A 19,180-nucleotide genomic window follows, 5' to 3' on the forward strand; every position below is an offset into this window, starting at 1 on the left:
ACTCCTTTTACTGGTCCACAATAGAAAGTGTCCTTTCATATTGTATCACAGTGTGGTATGCTGGCCTGACAGCCACAGACAGAAAGTCTCTACAGAGGGTGATGAATACAGCAGCACATGATATCATGGGCTGTCCCTTGAGTCCGCTAGATGACATCGCAAGGGATCGTTGCCTTAGGAGAGCGAGAAAAATTCTCAGGGATGATTCACACCCCGGCCATCACCTCTTTAATCTTCTACCCTCGGGCAGGAGATATAGAAGTATAATCAGCCGTACCAACAGGCAATAAAACAGCTTCTGTCCGTGGGCTGTTAGGCTGTTGAACGAAAAATAACATAGCGAAATTGACTTGCGAGGTGGTGTGTGGTTTGATAAGAGATTGAGTGTTTGGGGGAGGGGAGGGAGGCTCGTTTAATTTCATTGTACACAGGTTGTACAATGACAATAAAGGTATTATTATTATTATTATTATCTCTTGATGCCTTTTCTGTGGTGACAGACAAGACTTTGCACCTCTTTTAACATTTTATTTTGTTATTAGGCAATCACTGTAAAGATTATCCATCTTGTTTTTGTGGGTGTTTAATGCATCACGCTGCCCTGGTCACTTATGACTTGGCAGTATAGAAATACTTATATATATGCGGCTTGTGTTGTGTTAGCCCCAAAATGGAAAATGAGCGAAGTCCCAACTAAAGAAGATTGGCAACTAAAATTGATGAATTATGAGCTGCTCACGGACCTAATGTATAGAATAAGAGAACAAGAAGAACATACGTTTAAAGAAGATTGGAAAACGTTTATTGAATATATGGAGGAAAATTGTGTTTATTTGAAAACGTGGACAGCATTAAGATAAATTCAACAGCGTAAATGAGTTTTAATGGATGTAAAATGGAATACTGAACGGTTTAGTTCAGGGGTCAGCAACCTTTCTCAGCCATGGGCCGGTCCACCGTCCCTCAGACCATGTGGTGGGCTGGACTATATTTTTTTGGGGGAAATGAATGAATTCCTATGCCCCACAAATAACTCAGAGATGCATTTTAAATAAAAGGACACATTCTACTCATGTAAAAACACCAGGCAGGCCCCACAAATAATCCAGAGATGCATTTTAAATAAAAGGACACATTATACTCATGTAAAAACACACTGATTCCCAGACCAGCCGTGGGCCGGATTGAGAAGGCAATTGGGCCGCATCTGGCCCACAGGCCTTAGGTTGCCTACCCCTGGTTTAGTTTATATAAAATATGCAGGGATTTATGTTGTGCAAAATGAACCATGGAAAGAGAGGAAGGGAAGTCATTGATACTTTTAAGGTTGTTTAAGTGACTATTCTAAAACGTAAAAAATCAATAAAAAAATTAATCTAAAAAAATACTTATATGAATGACTAAAATAAACCATGAAAACTGTGGTCTGCAACTGAAATATCACTTTCTGGAGGTTTAATAAAACATTTCGATAGGCTTGCTGTTCAGCTTTATAGTGTTTGCTGCATAGCAGAATAAAACGACAACATCCAAGTCATGCAATGCATATTTATCCTTGTGGATGTTATATCTGAACAATTGCCACGTTACCATTAACATTTAAACCCCTTGTTAACATTTTATATTTGTTAACCTTTGCATCTCTTGTTAATTCTGTCACCAGCATTTTCTTCCTCTTGTTTCAGGCCTTGGAGAGCGAAGGCAATTCTTCTTGGAAACAGTTTGAAAGGGTGGTTTTGCTGCTAGGCAAGTTTTCGGTCACAGCAGATGAGTCTCAGGAAGAGCTGCTTAGAGAGTGGAACAGAGCCTGGAATGCTCTGAAGGAGAGGTACAGCCCGCCAGATGTTCACTCCAGATGTTGTTGGGACTCCCTTCAGCCCCAGCATACAGGACCAGTAACCAAGGATGGGTGGTGGTGGTGGTTTGCACTCCAGGGACTTCTGCAGAAATAAATATGAAACATGACTTTCTTTCCCCGGCCGTTTTTAAATTGACGATTGCGTTGATCTTATTGCAATTCTGCATGCTGTACGTTGCCATGTTGGTATCTTCTTAAAAAATGAAAAGTGTGCCCTGTAAATAAATATAGGCATACATGTCAGATTATCGATGGCACGCTATGGCATACGTGACCTCTTGAGTCTTGTGCTGATTCCCTCCTGCAGCTGTCCCCATGAGAAAGTGGGTGGGGGGAGGTTGTATTCATTGCGGACTGAGGGGTTTGAACCTAAGGCCTTCTGCGTGAAAAGCACATGCCCTGCAATGGAGTTATGGCCATTTTCCTGCAGCTCCTGTGGTTATTTTGCCTCCTGCTTTCCCTGCTGCAAATCATGGGGAAGGGCAGTGAGATAGGCAGCCTAAAAGGGTAACGGTAAAGGACCCCTGTACAGTTGAGTTCAGTCAAAGGCGACTATGGGGTTGCGGCGCGTATCTCGCTTTCAGGCCAAGGGAGCTGGCGTTTGTCCACAGGCAGCTTTCTGGGTCATTTGGCCAGCAGGACTAAACTGCTTCTGGCACAATGGGACACCGTGACAGAAGCCAGAGCACACGGAAACACCGTTTCCCTTCCCGCCGCAGCGGTGCATATTTATCTACTTGCACTGGCATGCTTTTGAACTGCTAGGTTGGCAGGAGCTGGGACAGAGCAACGGGAGCTCACCCCGTCACGGGGATTGGAACTGCTGACCTTCCGATTGGCAAGCCCAAGAGGCTCAGTGGTTTAGACCACAGCGCCTAACCCCCACTGTGGTAGATAGATAAATCTATTCCTTATCTGTAGGTAGAGCTTCTGTGACTCCTCCCAATGCCCCATACCCTTTTTTAAAAGCACTGCATTCGTAAGGACTGGGGAGTGGGGATTGAAAACTCAGATTCTTGTATGCCCAATGGCAAATTCTGTGTCGTGGGGTTTTGTAATACAGACAGCACTGGTTATTTCTCCATTGTATCACAGGTGGAGACATGTAGGAAGGAACATAGGAACCAGCCTTATGTTGATCTGGACCATAGTCCGTGTAGCTCCGTATTGGTCTATGGCAGGGGTGCCCAAACTTTTTCAAAGAAGGCCAGATTTGATGAAGGGAACATGCGTGAGGGCCAACTAAAGTTGTTGAACTTTTTTTAGGATTGAAGTTGTTGAGTTGTTGTTTTTTACAGTTTTAACCCCAGGACATATACTGCCCAGGGGGCTCGGATTAAATCATCTGGTGGGCCGGATTAGGACTTTGGACATGCCTGGTCTACAGTGACCAGCAACGTTTTGGGCAGGGTTCTCTCTCAGCCCTACCTGGAGATGCCAGGGATTAAACCTAGGACCTTCTGCATGCAAAGCAGGTTGCCAGGGATTGGCATGATGCTGATGAGAGTGGAACAGGGGAAGGGGAGCTGGGGTCTGAACTGTGAGAGGGGGCCAGTGGTTTGGGGGGAAGTGTACTGAGCAGGAGGCAAGTGTCTGAGGCAGGGGGGATCCTTCAGAGCTGGAGGGTGGAGCACAAGTTGGGTCAGAAGAAGAGGCAGGTCAAGCAAGTGGAGGGCCAGGTTCTTGCCCACCATCTCCTGCACCATCCAGAACCAGGAGAGGACTGAAAAGGGAAGAGCAGGGGAAGTTCCAACGCAGGCGCAGTCTCTGGCTTCGTGCGCTCAGCCTGCCGAGGGAAGGTACATAAACCGGCGGAGGGGGAGTGGCCCCCTGTTGCTGCAACTGCTCTCTAGACCTGGGAATAGCTGCCTAGCTGTTAGATTGCTGTCCATAGGTATTCAGAGCTGCAGAGAGCCAGTATGGTGTAGTGGTTAAGAGCGGTAGACTTGTAATCTGGTGAACCGGGTTCGCTTCCCCGCTCCTCCACATGCAGCTGCTGAGTGACCTTGGGCTACTCACACTTCTCTCTGAAGTCTCAGCCTCACTCACCTCACAGAGTGTTCATTATGGGGGAGGAAAGGAAAGGAGAATGTTAGCCACTTTGAGACTCCTTCGGGTAGTGATAAAGCGGGATATCAAATCCAAACTACTCCCCCCCTCCTCCTCTTCTTCTTCTTCTTCTTCTAGAAGTGACTGTAAGTCTTGTCTATGACAATAAACATGTAACTCTCTGCCATGCTGAGAAGCGCCCTTGACACAGGTGTTCTATGACTGAGCCACAACTGATTTCCTCTCTATGTTTCCTGATCAAATTTATCCTCTTGTTTTGTAGGATTCACTCTTTAAGGGCTGTTTTGGCCCTTCTAGCACCCATTGAAAGCGAATGGGTTCAGCTGTGCAACGCGGACGAAGAGCTCCGACAGAGAGACATTCCCCAGAGCATGCTAAATAATACTAGCCTTCCCTTCAAGAAAGTGAAGGTTTGTGCTTATTATTCTTCCTTGGAGTCTCATGTTGGCTTAATGAAGGGCTCCCAGATTGGGCCAGTAGGTGTGTTTCTAAACCCCCTGTAGATCCTGCCCCACTAAAGAGAGGCCACATATACTTGAAGCCCTTCAAATTAAGGGCCAAAAGCCCAGGTAAAAGGGAAAGTATTTCGCTAGTGCCTAAAAATAGACCAAGATGGTGCCCGGGGAGAGCATTCTGGAAGCAGAGAGACACCGCTGAAAAAGGCCCATTTCTGTGTCACCACCCTTCAGACCACGCATGGAGGAGGAACACAGAAAAGGGTCTCAGATGGCAATCACAGGATCTGGGTTGGTTTATGTGGGAAGAGGGGCTGTTTGAGCTATTTATGCTGAGTCAACCATTCACCTGCCTAGCCCAGCATTATCTAGTACAGTGTTTCTCAGACTTGGGGCCCCAACTTGGACTACAACTCCCATCATCCCTAGCTAGCAGGACCAGTGGTCAGGGATGATGGGAGTTGTAGTCCAACAGTAGCTGGGAACCAAAGTTTGAGGAACACAGGATGGTGAGAACTCCCTAAGTGCTATTTTGGCTACTTGACCCTTTTACCTTTTAGCCGCCCTGAGCCCGGTTTTTGGCTGGGAAGGGTGGGGTATAAATAAAAATTTATTATTATTATTATTATTATTATTATTATTATTATTATTATTATTATTACCTGGAGATGCCCAAGAGCTTAACCTTCTAGGGGCCTGCAGGGAATGCAAAGCCTGTGCTCTTCCTATGGGTCCCATCCATCACTCATCCCCTACGCTTGACAGATAATAAAATCATAGCGTTGAATGGGACCACGAGAGCCCTCTAGCCCAACCCCTGCATCTGATGGACTTGATGCTAAGTACTCCTTTTTTACAGCACAGTTTCTGTTATCGCCGTTGCAATCCCTTGCTTTTCAGAAAATGCAAACTTAACTAAACACAACTCCAAAAAATGGGGTGAGGGCCCCTAAACAACTAAGTGGAATTAGACAAAAATATACACAACTCAAATGAAAACCCTCATAACTAAAACCCTAACGAGATGCCGGCTCTTCCTCGTTCCACTGGATAAGAGTCTGTTTCCTCAGAGGGAAATTAATTATAGAAAATACAGAAAGCTACAAAAGTCAAACCAAAAGAATAAAGAGCAGTAGGGGGAGAATCCTCCCAAACTATTTCATGTTAGTTGAACTCAGGTTAGCTAACCTAAACAATTCTGATAACAAAACTCATTCCCTCTGATGAAACAGACTCTTATCCAGTGAAATGAGGAAGAGCCGGCATCTCGTTAGGGTTTTAGTTATGAGGGTTTTCATTTGAGTTGTATATATTTTTGTCTAATTCCACTTAGTTGTTTAGGGGCCCTCACCCCATTTTTTGGAGTTGCGTTTAGTTACGTTTGGGTTATATCTTTACTACACCTTCACCTCGTTTTAGGGATTGTCACGGCTGAGTATTTTATACTTTTTTCCTTGGTTATTATATCCCGTGACTGTCTTTCTGTTTTTTCGCTATTTCAGAAAATGCAGGCATCTATAGCAAATTGTACCAAACAGTGTGGCTTGCTAGAACGAGGCAGGCATCAAAGAACAGAGGTTGATCCAAAAGACTGGGAAGAAGCAAGCGCAGTCGCTGGTCAATACAAAGTGCGATTGGGAGAGCTGGGTTGCAAGATGCAGGTCATTGAGACAATCCTGCACGACATGGAAACTTTTCTGTCTTTGCTGATGCATGTGAAACAGTCTTTGGGTGCCTCTGTGCCTCTCAGCCTCGCCCCAGGATCACCCGGGGAAGCTATGCTGCAGGAGGTTTCTCTTATAAAAAGCGAGGCCAGATCTCTCGATGAGAGGTTGAAGCAAGTCCTCGTTTACACCGACGATGACGAAAGCGTGAAAAAGTTGTGTTGCGAAGACCTCGTCGCTGCATTACCTGTAAACGAAAACCCTGCGGTTGGGTGCATGGAGGAACAAGACATCAGCCAGAACAGGGAGGCTCAGAAAGAATTTACATCGAAGAATAGTGATCTCTTTAAAAACATCCAAGACGTGCATGTTAAGATCAGCAGAATAGGCCTGAGGGAGCCAACGATCCCTGCTGTTCAGCAAAGGTGAGGTTTCTCTTTTTCCTCTCTCTCTCTCAGATTCATTCAAATAAAGTTGAAGATATTTTGCCTTGGGGAAATGGAAAATGGGTTAGGTGAAGAGAAAAGGGGTGTCTATATGACTATTTCTTTAGGGTTCATGGGTTCAGCTGCCTCCCCCCCAAAAAATCCAATAAGTAAATAGAAATACTGAACTAACTGACCAATTGTATTGCAGATAACTTGGTTCTGTTCTCCTAACATAAAGCCTGCCCCCCCCCCAATAAATCCTGGCTATGCCCATGTTAGGGTTCATTGTTTTTAATCACAAAACTGAGGAAACAGGAAGGTACCCTATGGTACACATAGGAGCTTTTATACCAGGCAGTGGCATGGAAATTGTATCAACCAACACCCTAAATACCCAGCAGCACAGGTGACAGAAACTGATGCTACTTGTTCCTGTTTCTAGGTTGAAGTCGATCAGCGAACTGAGGCAGAAGCTGGACCGCCTTGCTGCAGAGATGAGGTCCTTGAATGAAGTCGCCAGCCAGCTTTCACGGTCCGCCAATGGCCAGGGGGAAGAAGTCAAGCGGCAGTGGAAACTCACAGAGGGCTTGTGGAAGAAGACAAAGCTTGCCATTGCCGAAAAGTGAGAGGCTAAGTTTGTGTGATTTCATGCACAGTGGGATGGGCCAGCGGCTCTTAACTGACCTCCTGGCAGTGCTGCTTACAGGGAGGAGAGTGGTAGGGGCAAGGACCATATTGGCTCAGCCCATGTTTTTGCAGTGAAGAAGAGTTTTTGCAGTGAAGAAGAGAGGGAGTCTCAAAGCGGTTAACATTCTCCTTTCCCTTCCTCCCCCACAACAAACACTATGTGAGGTGAGTGGGGCTGAGAGACTTCAGAGAAGTGTCACTAGCCCAAGGTCACCCACCAGCTGCATGTGGAGGAGCGGAGACACGAACCCGGTTCCCCAGATTATGAGTTCACCACTCTTAACCACTACTCCACACTGGCTCTCAATGCTCAGTGCTGGCCTGGCTGCCACCTTGCCTCTCCCTTTCTCCCTCGTAAGCAGCAGCAAACCACCTGCTGGGAGATCACAGTGCCACCTCCGCATCAGCAGGAGGTGGATTTGCGACCGTTACGACCCGATCACGCACGTAGGGGCTGAGCCCAGCCCCTGCGTGATTGGTAGATTATTCCCGCGCCTCCCGCAGGCCGACCAATCTGGTTGGCCTGGGGGGGCATGTCTTAGTCCCTTTAAACTAGCAACGGGTGGAAACCTCACCCTCTTCATCCTGCTTCCCCCAGCTGGTTAGGTTCACCTGCCCACCCACCCTTAGATTTAGCTTTGACCTTGCTATGGACTTCGGTTGGTCGCCTTGGTTGGCCGGGGGGCCTGGTAGGACTTTTCCCCAATTGGACTAGCCAAATGGGTTTTTTCACCTACCTCGTAGCAATCATCACAACTCTTGGTTTGGTGGTTAGGCATTGGAAAATTTCCATATGAAGTGGGGAGGAGAGGTAGCGTCATCAGCTGCCCCTCAATGGAAGGGTATTCCATTAAAGCAGGGGTGGCCATCTCCGAAGAGACTGCGATCTACTCAGAGTTAAAAACTGGCAGTGATCTATCCCCTTTTGGGGGGGGTTCGGGTCAAAGTTGTTGAGATTTTTTATTAGGAAGGAGGAAGGACCATTTTTAGGGGTTCAGAGTTGTTATTTTCTGAGGAGGGAGGAAAGACCTGTTTTTTTTGGGGGGGGGGGTGAAGGGCTAAAATGTTGACCATATTTTTAGGGGAGCCAAAGTTGTTGAGCTTCTTGGGGGGGAGCCAATGATCTACCACAGACGTCCAGTGATCTACCGGTAGATCCCGATCTACCTGTTGGACGTGCCTGCATTAAAGGATTCTGGGGGCGTGGCCCTGTCCGAAGCCCTGGGAGCTGAGGGCCTAAGGCACGCCCCTAATGGTGATCACAGGGGGAATTCCGGGTGATGTTCATCTCTGGGGTTCCTTACTGGTGGTTAACCCTTCCATGACTTCCCACACACGGGTTGGGGTCAGATATAGCTGATAGGGTCCAACGCCTAAGCCAATACCGCTCAACATCCGTAACCAATAAAGTTGTGGCCTTTACACCCATTAAAATTTGCATAACGTTTCTGTGTCATTAATTCCTCGGGGAGGGGAGGGACATTGCCACACAACTTGCCCTCTAGACCAGGGTTTCTCAAACTTGGGTCTCCAGCTGTTTTTGGACTACAACTTCCATCGTCCATGGCTTGCAGAACCAGTGGTCAGGGGTGATGGGAATTGTAGTCCAAAGACAGCTGGAGACGCAAGTTTGGGAAACCCTGGGCTAGAGGGAATGCACTATGCCATCATGCAAAGAGGAGACTGTACAATGGAATTCTGCTCCATATTAAAAGCTGCCAGTTGATGGAAACCTAACTTCCCATCAATTGAGAGTCGCCCACTTTTTTCGCACAATTCCCCCCTAACTTTCCTTTACTGCAAAAGCTCTGTTGTTGTTTTTTAATAAAAGAAAGTGGATTTGTAGTGCCAGAATGCTTTGATCTATCTCAATTGCGGGAACTTAAATTTCTGGTATGCAGTTGAATCTCTACCGTAGAATAGTTACCCTGTGCTATCTCTTTCTCCTTTACATAAAGCTCAAATTCCCAGGAGCTGGATGGATGTCCACTGGATCCTCTTGGTCAGGAAATACTTTAAAAGATCTTCCTGTTCCAAATGAAGCCTTGCTTCATTTTTTTAAAAGCAAGTTTCTAGTTCCTGTGGCTGCAAAGCAAGACTGTAAATCTGTGACCTTCTAGATGTTGCTTGGGTTCTGTTCTAAAAGCCAGATCCCTTGAATTGGAAAACGAGTGCCTTCGGGCTTAGACCATGCTGCGAATGCGTCAATTATTTTTGCTTTGCTCTCTTTCAAATAGGCAGGAACACTGTGCAAGAGTGATGGAGCTCTTGAAGCAATATCACAGCTGCAAAAACTGTCTGACAGGCATTATTCAGAGGCAAGAACATACCTTGTCTCAGCAAGTGTCTTACATGGGGAAAGAGAACTTGCAGAGGATAATTGCCATGGTGAGTTTATTGCGGTACCGTGCAAATGGAGATGAAGCTGCACAATTTTTTTATGGTGGCCACGGAATCCTAGCTTTCATTTCTTTATACAATGAAATAAGAAACGGCTTTGTATGGTTGCAAAGGTAGGCTTTAAATCGAAAGAAGTCAACCTTAGATGTTGTTGGGCTCCATTTCTCATCAACCCTGATGATTGACCATGTTGTGTGGAACTGACAGGGGGGGCCCCATCAACATCTGTAGGGCCACAGGTTGTCCACTTCTGCTTCAAAGTGTAAGGGAAGCTTGAAGGTAGGTCCCGAGCTCCACCTTCTTGTTGCATCCAGCAACCAGTATTCATAGGGGGTATGTGTGTCCTGATGAGAATTCCAAGAGTGGCTGGAGTGCTGCATATGACCCCTGGTCTTGAGTTTTGTGACCCTAAGTGTAGGCTGAAATATTGCAGTGACAGTGATGCAGGGATAAAGGCACACAGGAGAGCCATTATGGGTAACGGTAAAAGGTAAAGGACCCCTGGACGGTTAAGTCCAGTCAAAGGTGACTGTGGGGTTGTGGCGCTCATCTTGCTTTCAGGGCGAGGCAGCCATAGTTTGTCCACAGACAGCTTTCCGGCTCATGACTAAACCGCTTCTGGCGCAACGGAACACCGTGACAGAAACCACAGAGCGCACGGAAATGCCGTTTACCTTCCTGCCACAGCAGTACCTATTTATCTACTTACACTGGTGGACTTTAAAACTGCTAGGTTGGCAGGAGCTGGGACGGAGCAACGGGAGCCCACTCTGTCATGGGGGAATCAAACCGCCGACCTTCCGATCGGCAAGCCCAAGAGGCTGAGTGGTTTAGACCAGTGTTTTTCAACCTTTTTTGGGCAAAGGCACACTTGTGTCGTGAAAAAAATCATGAGGCACACCACCATTAGAAAATGTTAAAAAAATTAACTCTGTGCCTATAATGACTATATATAAAGTAATTTTTCAATTTTTCCCACGGCACACCAGGCAACATTTCGCGGCACACTAGTGTGCCGCGGAACAGTGGTTGAAAAACACTGGTTTAGACCACAGTGCCACCCAAATTCCCAGAGCCATTATATGCCTCTCCAAATACAAACACACACACACACACACACATGAATACCAATCCCGCATATGAACTGTCCTATAGGTTTAAATTAAAGCTATTTCTTTTTAAAAATAAGTGTCAAGCGCCCAAATCCACACACCTCTCTCTCAAGGGAAGAAACCAGCCAGGTTGCATAATCCCGGCGTTATTTTCCCCATGGAAAGGATAGGAGAGCGGGTTCGCTGCTATCTGTTGCGCCAGGCCCTTTGCCCTACTTTCTCACCGTCTGCCCGGTTGTATCTAGTGCAGAACAGACTTCATTGTCTGCCAGAAAACAAAGACCTAGTTAACGAATGTTGTCTAATCGCCAGACGCTAGAGGTCAGGGTTTCAGTGGCCGTGCTCCATCGGTGCACAAACAAGCAGCCATGTAGAGTTCTGAGATGGAAAGTTAAAAGGCAAAGCATGGTGCCGTGTTGTCTCCAGCATTTGGAAACTACTGGTTTAGATTATGGCGCACACTTACATCCAAAGATAGGCCTTCCAATTTTAAAATTCAGAAAGTCAGTTCTTATTTCACACGACTGTAGCTTCCAGAATCATTTGCACAAAATATCTGAAGCAACTACAATAAAACATGCACATGCTCCATAACGCAAGAGTATCCCCCCCTCCCCTTCCAAAATCTTGTGTAAATTAATCCGGAAACCAGAATCATGTGACTGATGCCTGATCATAGCTGTCAACTTTTCCGTTTTCTTGCGAGGAATCCTATTCGGAATAAGGGAATTTTCCTTAAAAAAAGGGAAAAGTTGACAGCTATGTGCCTGATGTTAATGTTTAATTGATTGGTGTTGCAGTTTTGAGGTTCTCTTTATTGGATTACTGTGGCTTTGTTTCTCTCTCTTTTTAAAATGTGTTTTAAACAGCTGTGTTAATGCTCTGTTTTTGTTGTTTTCAGTAGTACTGTAAGCAGCCTAGAAATTTTAGAATGGGAAAAGCTTGAGGCTGGATACAATTTTTTTAAAAAAACAAAATGAGCAGGCAAACAAATAATGGAATTTTGTCTACAGTGAGCAGGCTGACGAGTCATGCCTTCCTAAAAAGGGAGAAGGCAGAACCGCAAAACCTGTCTGAAAGATAACATACAGGTGAAACTCGAAAAATTAGAATATCATGGAAAGGTTCATTTCTTTCAGTAATTCAACTTAAAAGGTGAAACTAATATATGAGATAGATTCATGACGTGCAAAGCGAGATATGTCAAGCCTTTATTTGTTATAAATGTGATGATTATGGCGTACAGCTGATGAGAACCCTAAATTAACAATTTCAACTTTGGGGTTTTCACCAGCTGTACGCCATAACCATCACAATTATAACAAGCAAAGGCTTGACATATCTCGCTTTGCATGTCATGAGTCTATCTCATATATTAAACTCCAGTAGCTAATGAAAACAATTGCTTACATAAATGGTCTTTTCCACAATATCCTAATTTTTCGAGTTTCACCTGTAACTGGTTTAGACCTTATTCTGAACAAAATGTTAGTAAAAATAAGTATTTTTCTTTGCTCTTAATGGTATCTGTTTGTTTCATTTCTGATTCTTATTTTTTATCTTTTTTAAAAAAAATGATTACAAATATTAAAAGTAACTTCAAAAGCACTGTATTTCTGATGGATAGGCACCCAAGGTTTTTCCTGTTTAAATTGCCCCAAATGCAATGTGCTTACGGGTGCATGTTATCACTTTCCCACAGGTCAACGTGGTAAAGCAAGAATTCAACAACCATTCCGAAGACATTGACAGAATAAACCAGATCGGCAAAAGCCTTCAGTCCCAGCTGAACAAAATGAAAAGCTTGGAGGACCCTCCCTTCGAGAATGAGGCTAACGCAATTGTGGACAGATGGCTGGATGTATGTAAAAAGTAAATGATCAGGGCGCTCTGATCTGTTGTGCATTATAGTAATTGAATCTGGCTCGCAAGTAATATTTCGGATGAATTAAATGCGACATGCCGGAGACTCCTAAACGGGGGGTGGGGGCGGACAAAGGAGAGCGGGTCCAGGGTGTCAGTTTTTTAGTTCTGCAGGGCTTTCTGTCTGGTGTCGGGCATGGTCTCTCGTAAGCGATAATTCTGGGAGATATAGACAAGCAGTTTTAATAGGTTGCGCCTCTTGAGAATGCTAAGCCCTCCGGGAAACATTTCAGTAGTGCAAATCTTAGGGATCGGCTGTAGGAATGCTTTTCTACAAGTGCAAGAAGATGTTGGGTCTGCTTGAGTCTGGGACTAGTTGGGACACATAATGGGGAGATGTTCGGATCTGATGAGCCAAACCACCTTGCCAAACCTGTCTTTAGCGCCTGGAGGGTTGCCACTGTATTTGATGTCATAACGTCTTAAGCCATATTTGGTAAGAAACCGTCTCCTCTCCATCCAACGGATTACCTCCCCTCCTCCCCCACTTCTTGTTTATGTGTCTGACTTCATCTCACGCTCGTTTTGCTGACGAAGGTGCTCGCTTGGAAATATTTATTCTTTGATCTCCCCCCCCCCCTTGTTTTGACCTGCAAGGTCAATGAATGGACTGAAAACTACTGCAAAAATCTGGAAAGAGCTCTGGCTTTGTGGGACAAGCTCCTTAATTTATCCAGTTCGATCGAGGAGTGGTTAAACGCGGAGCTGAAGAACTTGGACGGTGGCTGCCTGACTGAAAAGGAGCTGGCAGAGCTGGAGGTAAGGTCGATGGGGGAGGCATGGGGAATAGCTGTGGCTCCGTGACAGAGCACCTGACTTGGTCCCCAGATTCAATCCCCAGCATCTCCAGGTAAGCCTGGGAGCCGCTACCAGGTGGACCGGTGGCCTGACTCATAGAACCATAGAACTGCAGAGTTGGAAGGGACCCCGAGGATCATCTAGTCCAACCCCTTGCAATGCAGCCATCCCATACGGGAATTGAACCTGCAACCTTGGCATTATTAAACGGCTCCAGACCGCAATACCTTAAGGACAGCCTCTTCCCAAATGAACCTGCCCGGACCCTGAGATCATCTTCTGAGGCCCTTCTTCATGTGCCTCCTCCTTGAGAGGTCTGGAGGGTGGCAACACAAGAACGGGGCCTTCTCTGCAGTGGCTCCCCGTCTGTGGAATGCTCTCCCCAGGGAGGTTCACCTGGCATCTTCAATATACACCTTTAGGCGCCAGGTGAAAACGTTCCTTTTTAACCAGTCTTTTAGTTGACCTGATTGATATCCTATACCCTTTTAAAATGTGCCTTTGGGGGGGGTGTTATTGGGTTATTGTTCTTATCTTGATTTTATATATTGTGATCTTTTCTGTGAACCGCCCTGAGACCTCCGGGTATAGGGCATTATATAAATTCAATAAAATAAAATAATCAGCATCACGCTCTAAGAACCAACTGAGCTTTCCAGTTGGTTTAAGTTAGTAACATAGAAATCTATCTGCCTATTAATTAATGCCGTTGACTGGTTCTAAATTAGATGGTGTTTGGAACGATGCAATTTACCCTGCAGTTGAAGTTGTTGATTCCCCTCACCCTCTGGTCTTCGGCCTTAGAGTTCCAACCTAAGTGCTGTGTTGGAAATGCTTTCCTTTTTTTCTTTTTTTAAGTGTGTAGAACGGAGCTGTTTGGGTCTCTGCAACATGGTGTATGAAAACACACCATTGCCGTTCCTGGACTTAAGCACACCCTAAAGCATGTATCCATGATACTGTTTTAATTCTGTTAGTGTTTGATTACGTTTTAATGCAGTTTAATCACATTCCCCCCCCCCCCAGTGCTGTGTGGGACATCTTCGGGAGAAGGGAAGGCTAAGGAGTAAACCTTACACAAATCCAGAGTGGGGTCCCTAAGGCAGTTGGGTGGCACCTTGTACAGCGGGTACCTCGGTTTACAAACTTAATTTGTTCCGGAATTCCGTTCTTAAACCGAAGCGTTCTTAAACCAAAGCGCGCTTTCCCTACTGAGGCCTCCCGCTGCCGGTGCCCTTCCACCGTTCGTCTTCCGAGGCAAAGTTCACTAACCGGAACACCTACTTCCGTTTTTGCGGAGTTCGTTTCCTGAATAGTTCGTTAACAGGACTGTTCGTAGACAGAGGTACCACTGCACGCCTCCTTACGGCAACTCCTGCAGCCCGGCTGGTGCCAAACATGTTGCTCTGCTTCCTTTGGACCACAATGCCAAGGGGGGGGGGTCTTCTCATCCAGGTAGCCCAGGACCTCCATGCGCACTGCCCATGCTTGCTCCCTGAACATGTCACTTTGGTGCTGCCAGCGCAGCAGAAGCAACACGGGAGGCAGCAATTACAAGTTCCTGGTCTCTGTATCCACAGAAGGTGCTGTGATTCTCCAGCAGTTTGACTTGACCTTCAGAGACGCACTCCGTTGTCTCTCGAGACAGACGGATGCCAGCAACCTTTTAACGATCGCGTTTTCTATCCTGTTCCATTTTTACCTGTGATTCTTCAACCTCACGCCAAGTGGAAAAATCTGTTCAATGTCTCGAAAGATTTATAAGCGATCCGTGTGGCCGTTTGTTTCTGATCTGCGGGACGGAAGTGAAAACTTGTGAGACAATTTCGCCCTCTTTCTTCGTAGGCTGGCTTGAAGTCCCAACGAAAGAATCTAGAGGAGTTTGATGCAAAGGTGGATGAAATTCAGGATCTCCTCAATGGCTACGAGACCCCACTTGAATTGCAGGTGAAAGGGAGAAGGGGGCAGTCACTGCGATCACGATTCATCAGGAGGTTATGTATCGATATAGATAGGATGCCTGCCACCAGGGGGATTGGTGTTGAGAAGGGGAGAAACGATCGCAACCTTCTTTTTCTACCTGTGCATATGAAGAAATGCAGAATAACGCTAGTAAATATACTTAGGGTTTTACCCAGTGAAACTGTCTCATTGGCGAAAGGACATGTGTATCAGAACTTCTCTCTCTCTCTCTCTCTCTCTCTTCCTTCAGACCTGTTCTGGGTTTTCACCTTGACCCTGTGGAGTGGGTGGGGGCATGCAGGGAGAAGAGAGGGAAGGGATGTTGCACTGCGCAAGTGCTTTTTCACACAGCACATACCGTATTTTTCCATGCATAACGCGCACACGTGTATAAGATGCCCCCTATTTTTGGGTACTCCCAATTTAAGAAAATGGGGGGGGGAGATGGCCCAGAGTTGTTGAGCTTTCTGCCAGCAACTGGACGCCCAATCGCAGGAGCAAGAGCAAATTCAAATCAGACCTTGCCACAGCCACCGATCATAAAACCAATTGCTGCAGCGGCACCCAATCCAAAGCAGCCCTTGCCTCAGCCACCAATCACACACAACACCGTCGCTGATGAGCTCCTGCTAGCGGCTGCAACCAATCCCCCACCTGCACCATCTGCCGTGTATAAGACGACCCCCAATTTTGAACATTATTTTACAGTTTAAAAAAAATATTTTCTTATACATGGAAAAGTACAGTAGTTCTCCTGTGGAACTCCCTCCCACTGGAGGCAGCAATGGCCACCAACTTGGCTGGCTTTACAAGTGGATTATACAGATTCGTGGAGGGTAAGGTGCGACGAACCTCCACCTCAGACTCTCCCCTTGTTACTAAGTTACGTTTTTACTCAGGTGTTCTGGGTCAAATTAACACGCACCCCACCTCTCCTGTTGAGGTCCGTCTGTTATTGTCTTTCCCTTTGTTTGATAAACTGGGAATTTCTTAGTAACTGGGGTTTTCCTGTCCAGCGGCCGTGGCCGGTTATTTCCACTGCTCTGGGCTTTGGGGTTAAACCTCTCTTTTGCCTATAGTTCGGGGCCTCTCTTTGTTAGATCCCCTCACTATACCAGTTGACTAAGCCCTCTTAGCAACTCTGTGGCAATCCCAGGTTTTTCGCCCACTAGCCCCTCCTGAGGGAACTCTAAGACACAAACTATCTCCTTTCAGAATAGTTCTGCCCTTTTCCTGACTTCCCCTCCTCAAGAGCTTATATAACCTGCTGGACCAAAAGAACGACGACTTGGCTCAAAAACAAGAGATCTTTATTTAGTACAGAGCATAGTGGTTTCAGTATAGGTTCATAAACTTAGTTTGTTATCAGTGTATATTCTACGTTTCATCAACATAAACATAAACACATCTTTTAACGTTCCTAGCCTAACCTAAACCTAACCTCGTCCCACACCCTCCTTCTTCAGTCACCACTCTCCAACCCTCTCACACCCTCTCACACCATCAATCAGGCTGCTCTCTCCTTTTAAATAGTGGAATGTCCCGCCTCCTAAGGGTGTCTGCCACTCTAACTGGGGATTCCATTAACCCTTAAACTCCATGGGTCTCTAAACAGCCCCTAACTATGACCTGATTCATCACATAAGGCTACCAGTGGCCGCTCGCTATGCTCCCCCTCCACAGTTGGAGGCAGTAATGTTTCTGAATGCCTGTTGCTGGGAACCACAGGAGGGGAGAGTGTTGCTCTTGTGCTCAGGTCCTGCGTGTGGGTTTCCTGCAGGCACCAGGTCGGTTGCTGTGACGATGCTTGGACTAGACGGTCCAGCCGGGCTCTTTTTACCTTCTTACGCAAGTCCTCTGTTTCCCCCCCCCCCTTTTTCAGGTCATCAAATCATCTCTTTTGAACAAAATGGAGCTAATAATAAAGCACTTACCGAACCAGTCAATACGCACTGAACTCAATGGCAACACAGCTGAGCTGAAAGAAGATCTTGACCTGGCCAAGACGCAGATTGGAATGACGGAATCGCTTCTCAGATCATTGTCTCCTTCTAACACCTTGGGGATTTTTGCTAAATTGGAGGTATTCTAAAACACACACAAACACCTACTCTGTCTCTCACTTGTCTTTGGTTAACACCAACGGTATTGTCTCTGGCTGCCTTCCGAACTGTATTCAGAACTTCTCTAATGCTAACAAAGGAATCTAAAGATTTATAGGGCTGGCACAGGTTTTAACAGGTTTGGGAGCAGGGCCAGAGGGTGATATATTTACACTACTGTTCCACTTGTGTGGCAAACTTCTTCTTCCACAGCAGAACTTCCCCTTCCTCTTCCCTGCATTATATTAGGAAAAATGTGTTTTGCAAAAAAAAATGTATTATAAGGCGAAATAGCGTACCAAATGCTGATAAATTCTCATGAGGACTTTTTTTAAAAAAATGCAAACGTGGAAATGTGGGGAACTGAACAAAAGACTTGGAAAAACAAGAAACTGAAATAAATCCAATTGACAGATTTGCACATCCCTAGTGAGAGCACTTCAGGTACTTAAAGACTTCTCCCATATTCCTCCCCCACTCTTGTTTCTTCGTTAAACATAGTTTCTTCAGCCTTTCTTCTTAGGACATCTTTGATACCATCGAACATCCTTGCTGCTACTCCTCTGAACCTGTTTTCATTTCCTTCTGGGAAATCCTTCTTAAAAGTGTCACCCAGAACTGGACACAGGACTCCACACGAGTTCGGACTAGCGCAGAAGAAAAGTGGAGCTATTACTTTTTGTGAACTTGATGACTACTCTCTGTTATTTGTCCCTAGCATTTCTGAGCGCAGGGATTCTGTTTAGCTATTTATTTTAAAGTATTTCTAGACCGCTTTCCCAAGCCTCGCCTAGCCAAAAGCAGCTTTGCGACGGCAAAATCCAACGCAGAGGTATAGCAGCAACAACACTAAGAAAATGGAAAAATAAACAAAAAGCCATCTCCTACTGCTTGCTATCATGGCACTGGCAGGACTGTCCTCCACAACCAGATCCCTTGTGTGATTCCTTGATTTAGGGCTAGGTGGCTGAATGTGAATACCACCATTCTCCTCTTCAAGGGAAAGACACCTTAAATGTTGAAGGCTCCATGGCTGGAATTTTTATTCTACAAAATGGCGGATCACCAGAAAGTTGGGGTGGTTAGGAAAATAAGTGCCCAGGGGAAGAGGCAGAAGCTGGCACTTTTGAGTGGACAAGGGCAGGAAAGAAACAAGGGCCCAATCCTTTCACAGTGTATTTCCATAAAGCAGAGTTGAGGAACTGGATTTGGCCACCAGCACCAATGGGCCATTTTTGATAGGTCGTTGGAGCTGCCTACCGGTCATTGCTTTCTGAAACACGCTGACAGGAAGCTTATGAATACTATCAGCATTCTTTAAAGAAGGATTGTTTTCTTTCTGTATTTTAATTTAGGAGATACACCAGAAGATTCTTCAGCAAAAACACCATGTGAAGTTACTTGAAAAAGAGACAAGTTGTTTGAACCCCGAGGTGGTTGAATTAAACAAACAACTCAAAAGTGTCACTGATCTATTTGATTCCAAGATGCAAATGTTCCAGGATCACTTTATGACTCTCCTGAACTGTAAGTAAAATAAACACTACTTCTAGAAACCCCTTTAAAAAATAAAAATAAAAAGACATCCTTTATTTACGTTAATCAGCTACTCACACACTGGCCGGTTTCAACCATCACAGAAAATCAAAGTGTGGTTTGTTTGAATGTCTGAAGTATCCTAGATCGGATGCTTGAGACAGGTCTAGAAACGGCAGAGCCTA

The 19,180-nt window shown here is 45.7% G+C and overlaps 1 protein-coding gene across 1 annotated transcript in view; it reads left to right on the top strand.

The window, feature by feature from the left end:
• The window catches only part of SYNE2 (spectrin repeat containing nuclear envelope protein 2), a 208,396-nt gene that overhangs the window by 45,066 nt on the left and 144,150 nt on the right, over positions 1-19,180 (top strand). Inside the window, exons 25-34 of the mRNA XM_033172755.1 lie at positions 1,686-1,828; positions 4,191-4,338; positions 5,886-6,472; positions 6,918-7,097; positions 9,400-9,550; positions 12,377-12,535; positions 13,195-13,356; positions 15,241-15,342; positions 17,240-17,440; positions 18,815-18,986. Of these exons, the coding sequence (XP_033028646.1) occupies positions 1,686-1,828; positions 4,191-4,338; positions 5,886-6,472; positions 6,918-7,097; positions 9,400-9,550; positions 12,377-12,535; positions 13,195-13,356; positions 15,241-15,342; positions 17,240-17,440; positions 18,815-18,986 (2,005 nt within the window). The remainder of the gene's footprint in view (positions 1-1,685; positions 1,829-4,190; positions 4,339-5,885; positions 6,473-6,917; positions 7,098-9,399; positions 9,551-12,376; positions 12,536-13,194; positions 13,357-15,240; positions 15,343-17,239; positions 17,441-18,814; positions 18,987-19,180) is intronic.

The sequence above is a fragment of the Lacerta agilis genome, chromosome 1 (assembly GCF_009819535.1).
Source record: "Lacerta agilis isolate rLacAgi1 chromosome 1, rLacAgi1.pri, whole genome shotgun sequence".
Taxonomy (NCBI): domain Eukaryota; kingdom Metazoa; phylum Chordata; class Lepidosauria; order Squamata; family Lacertidae; genus Lacerta; species Lacerta agilis.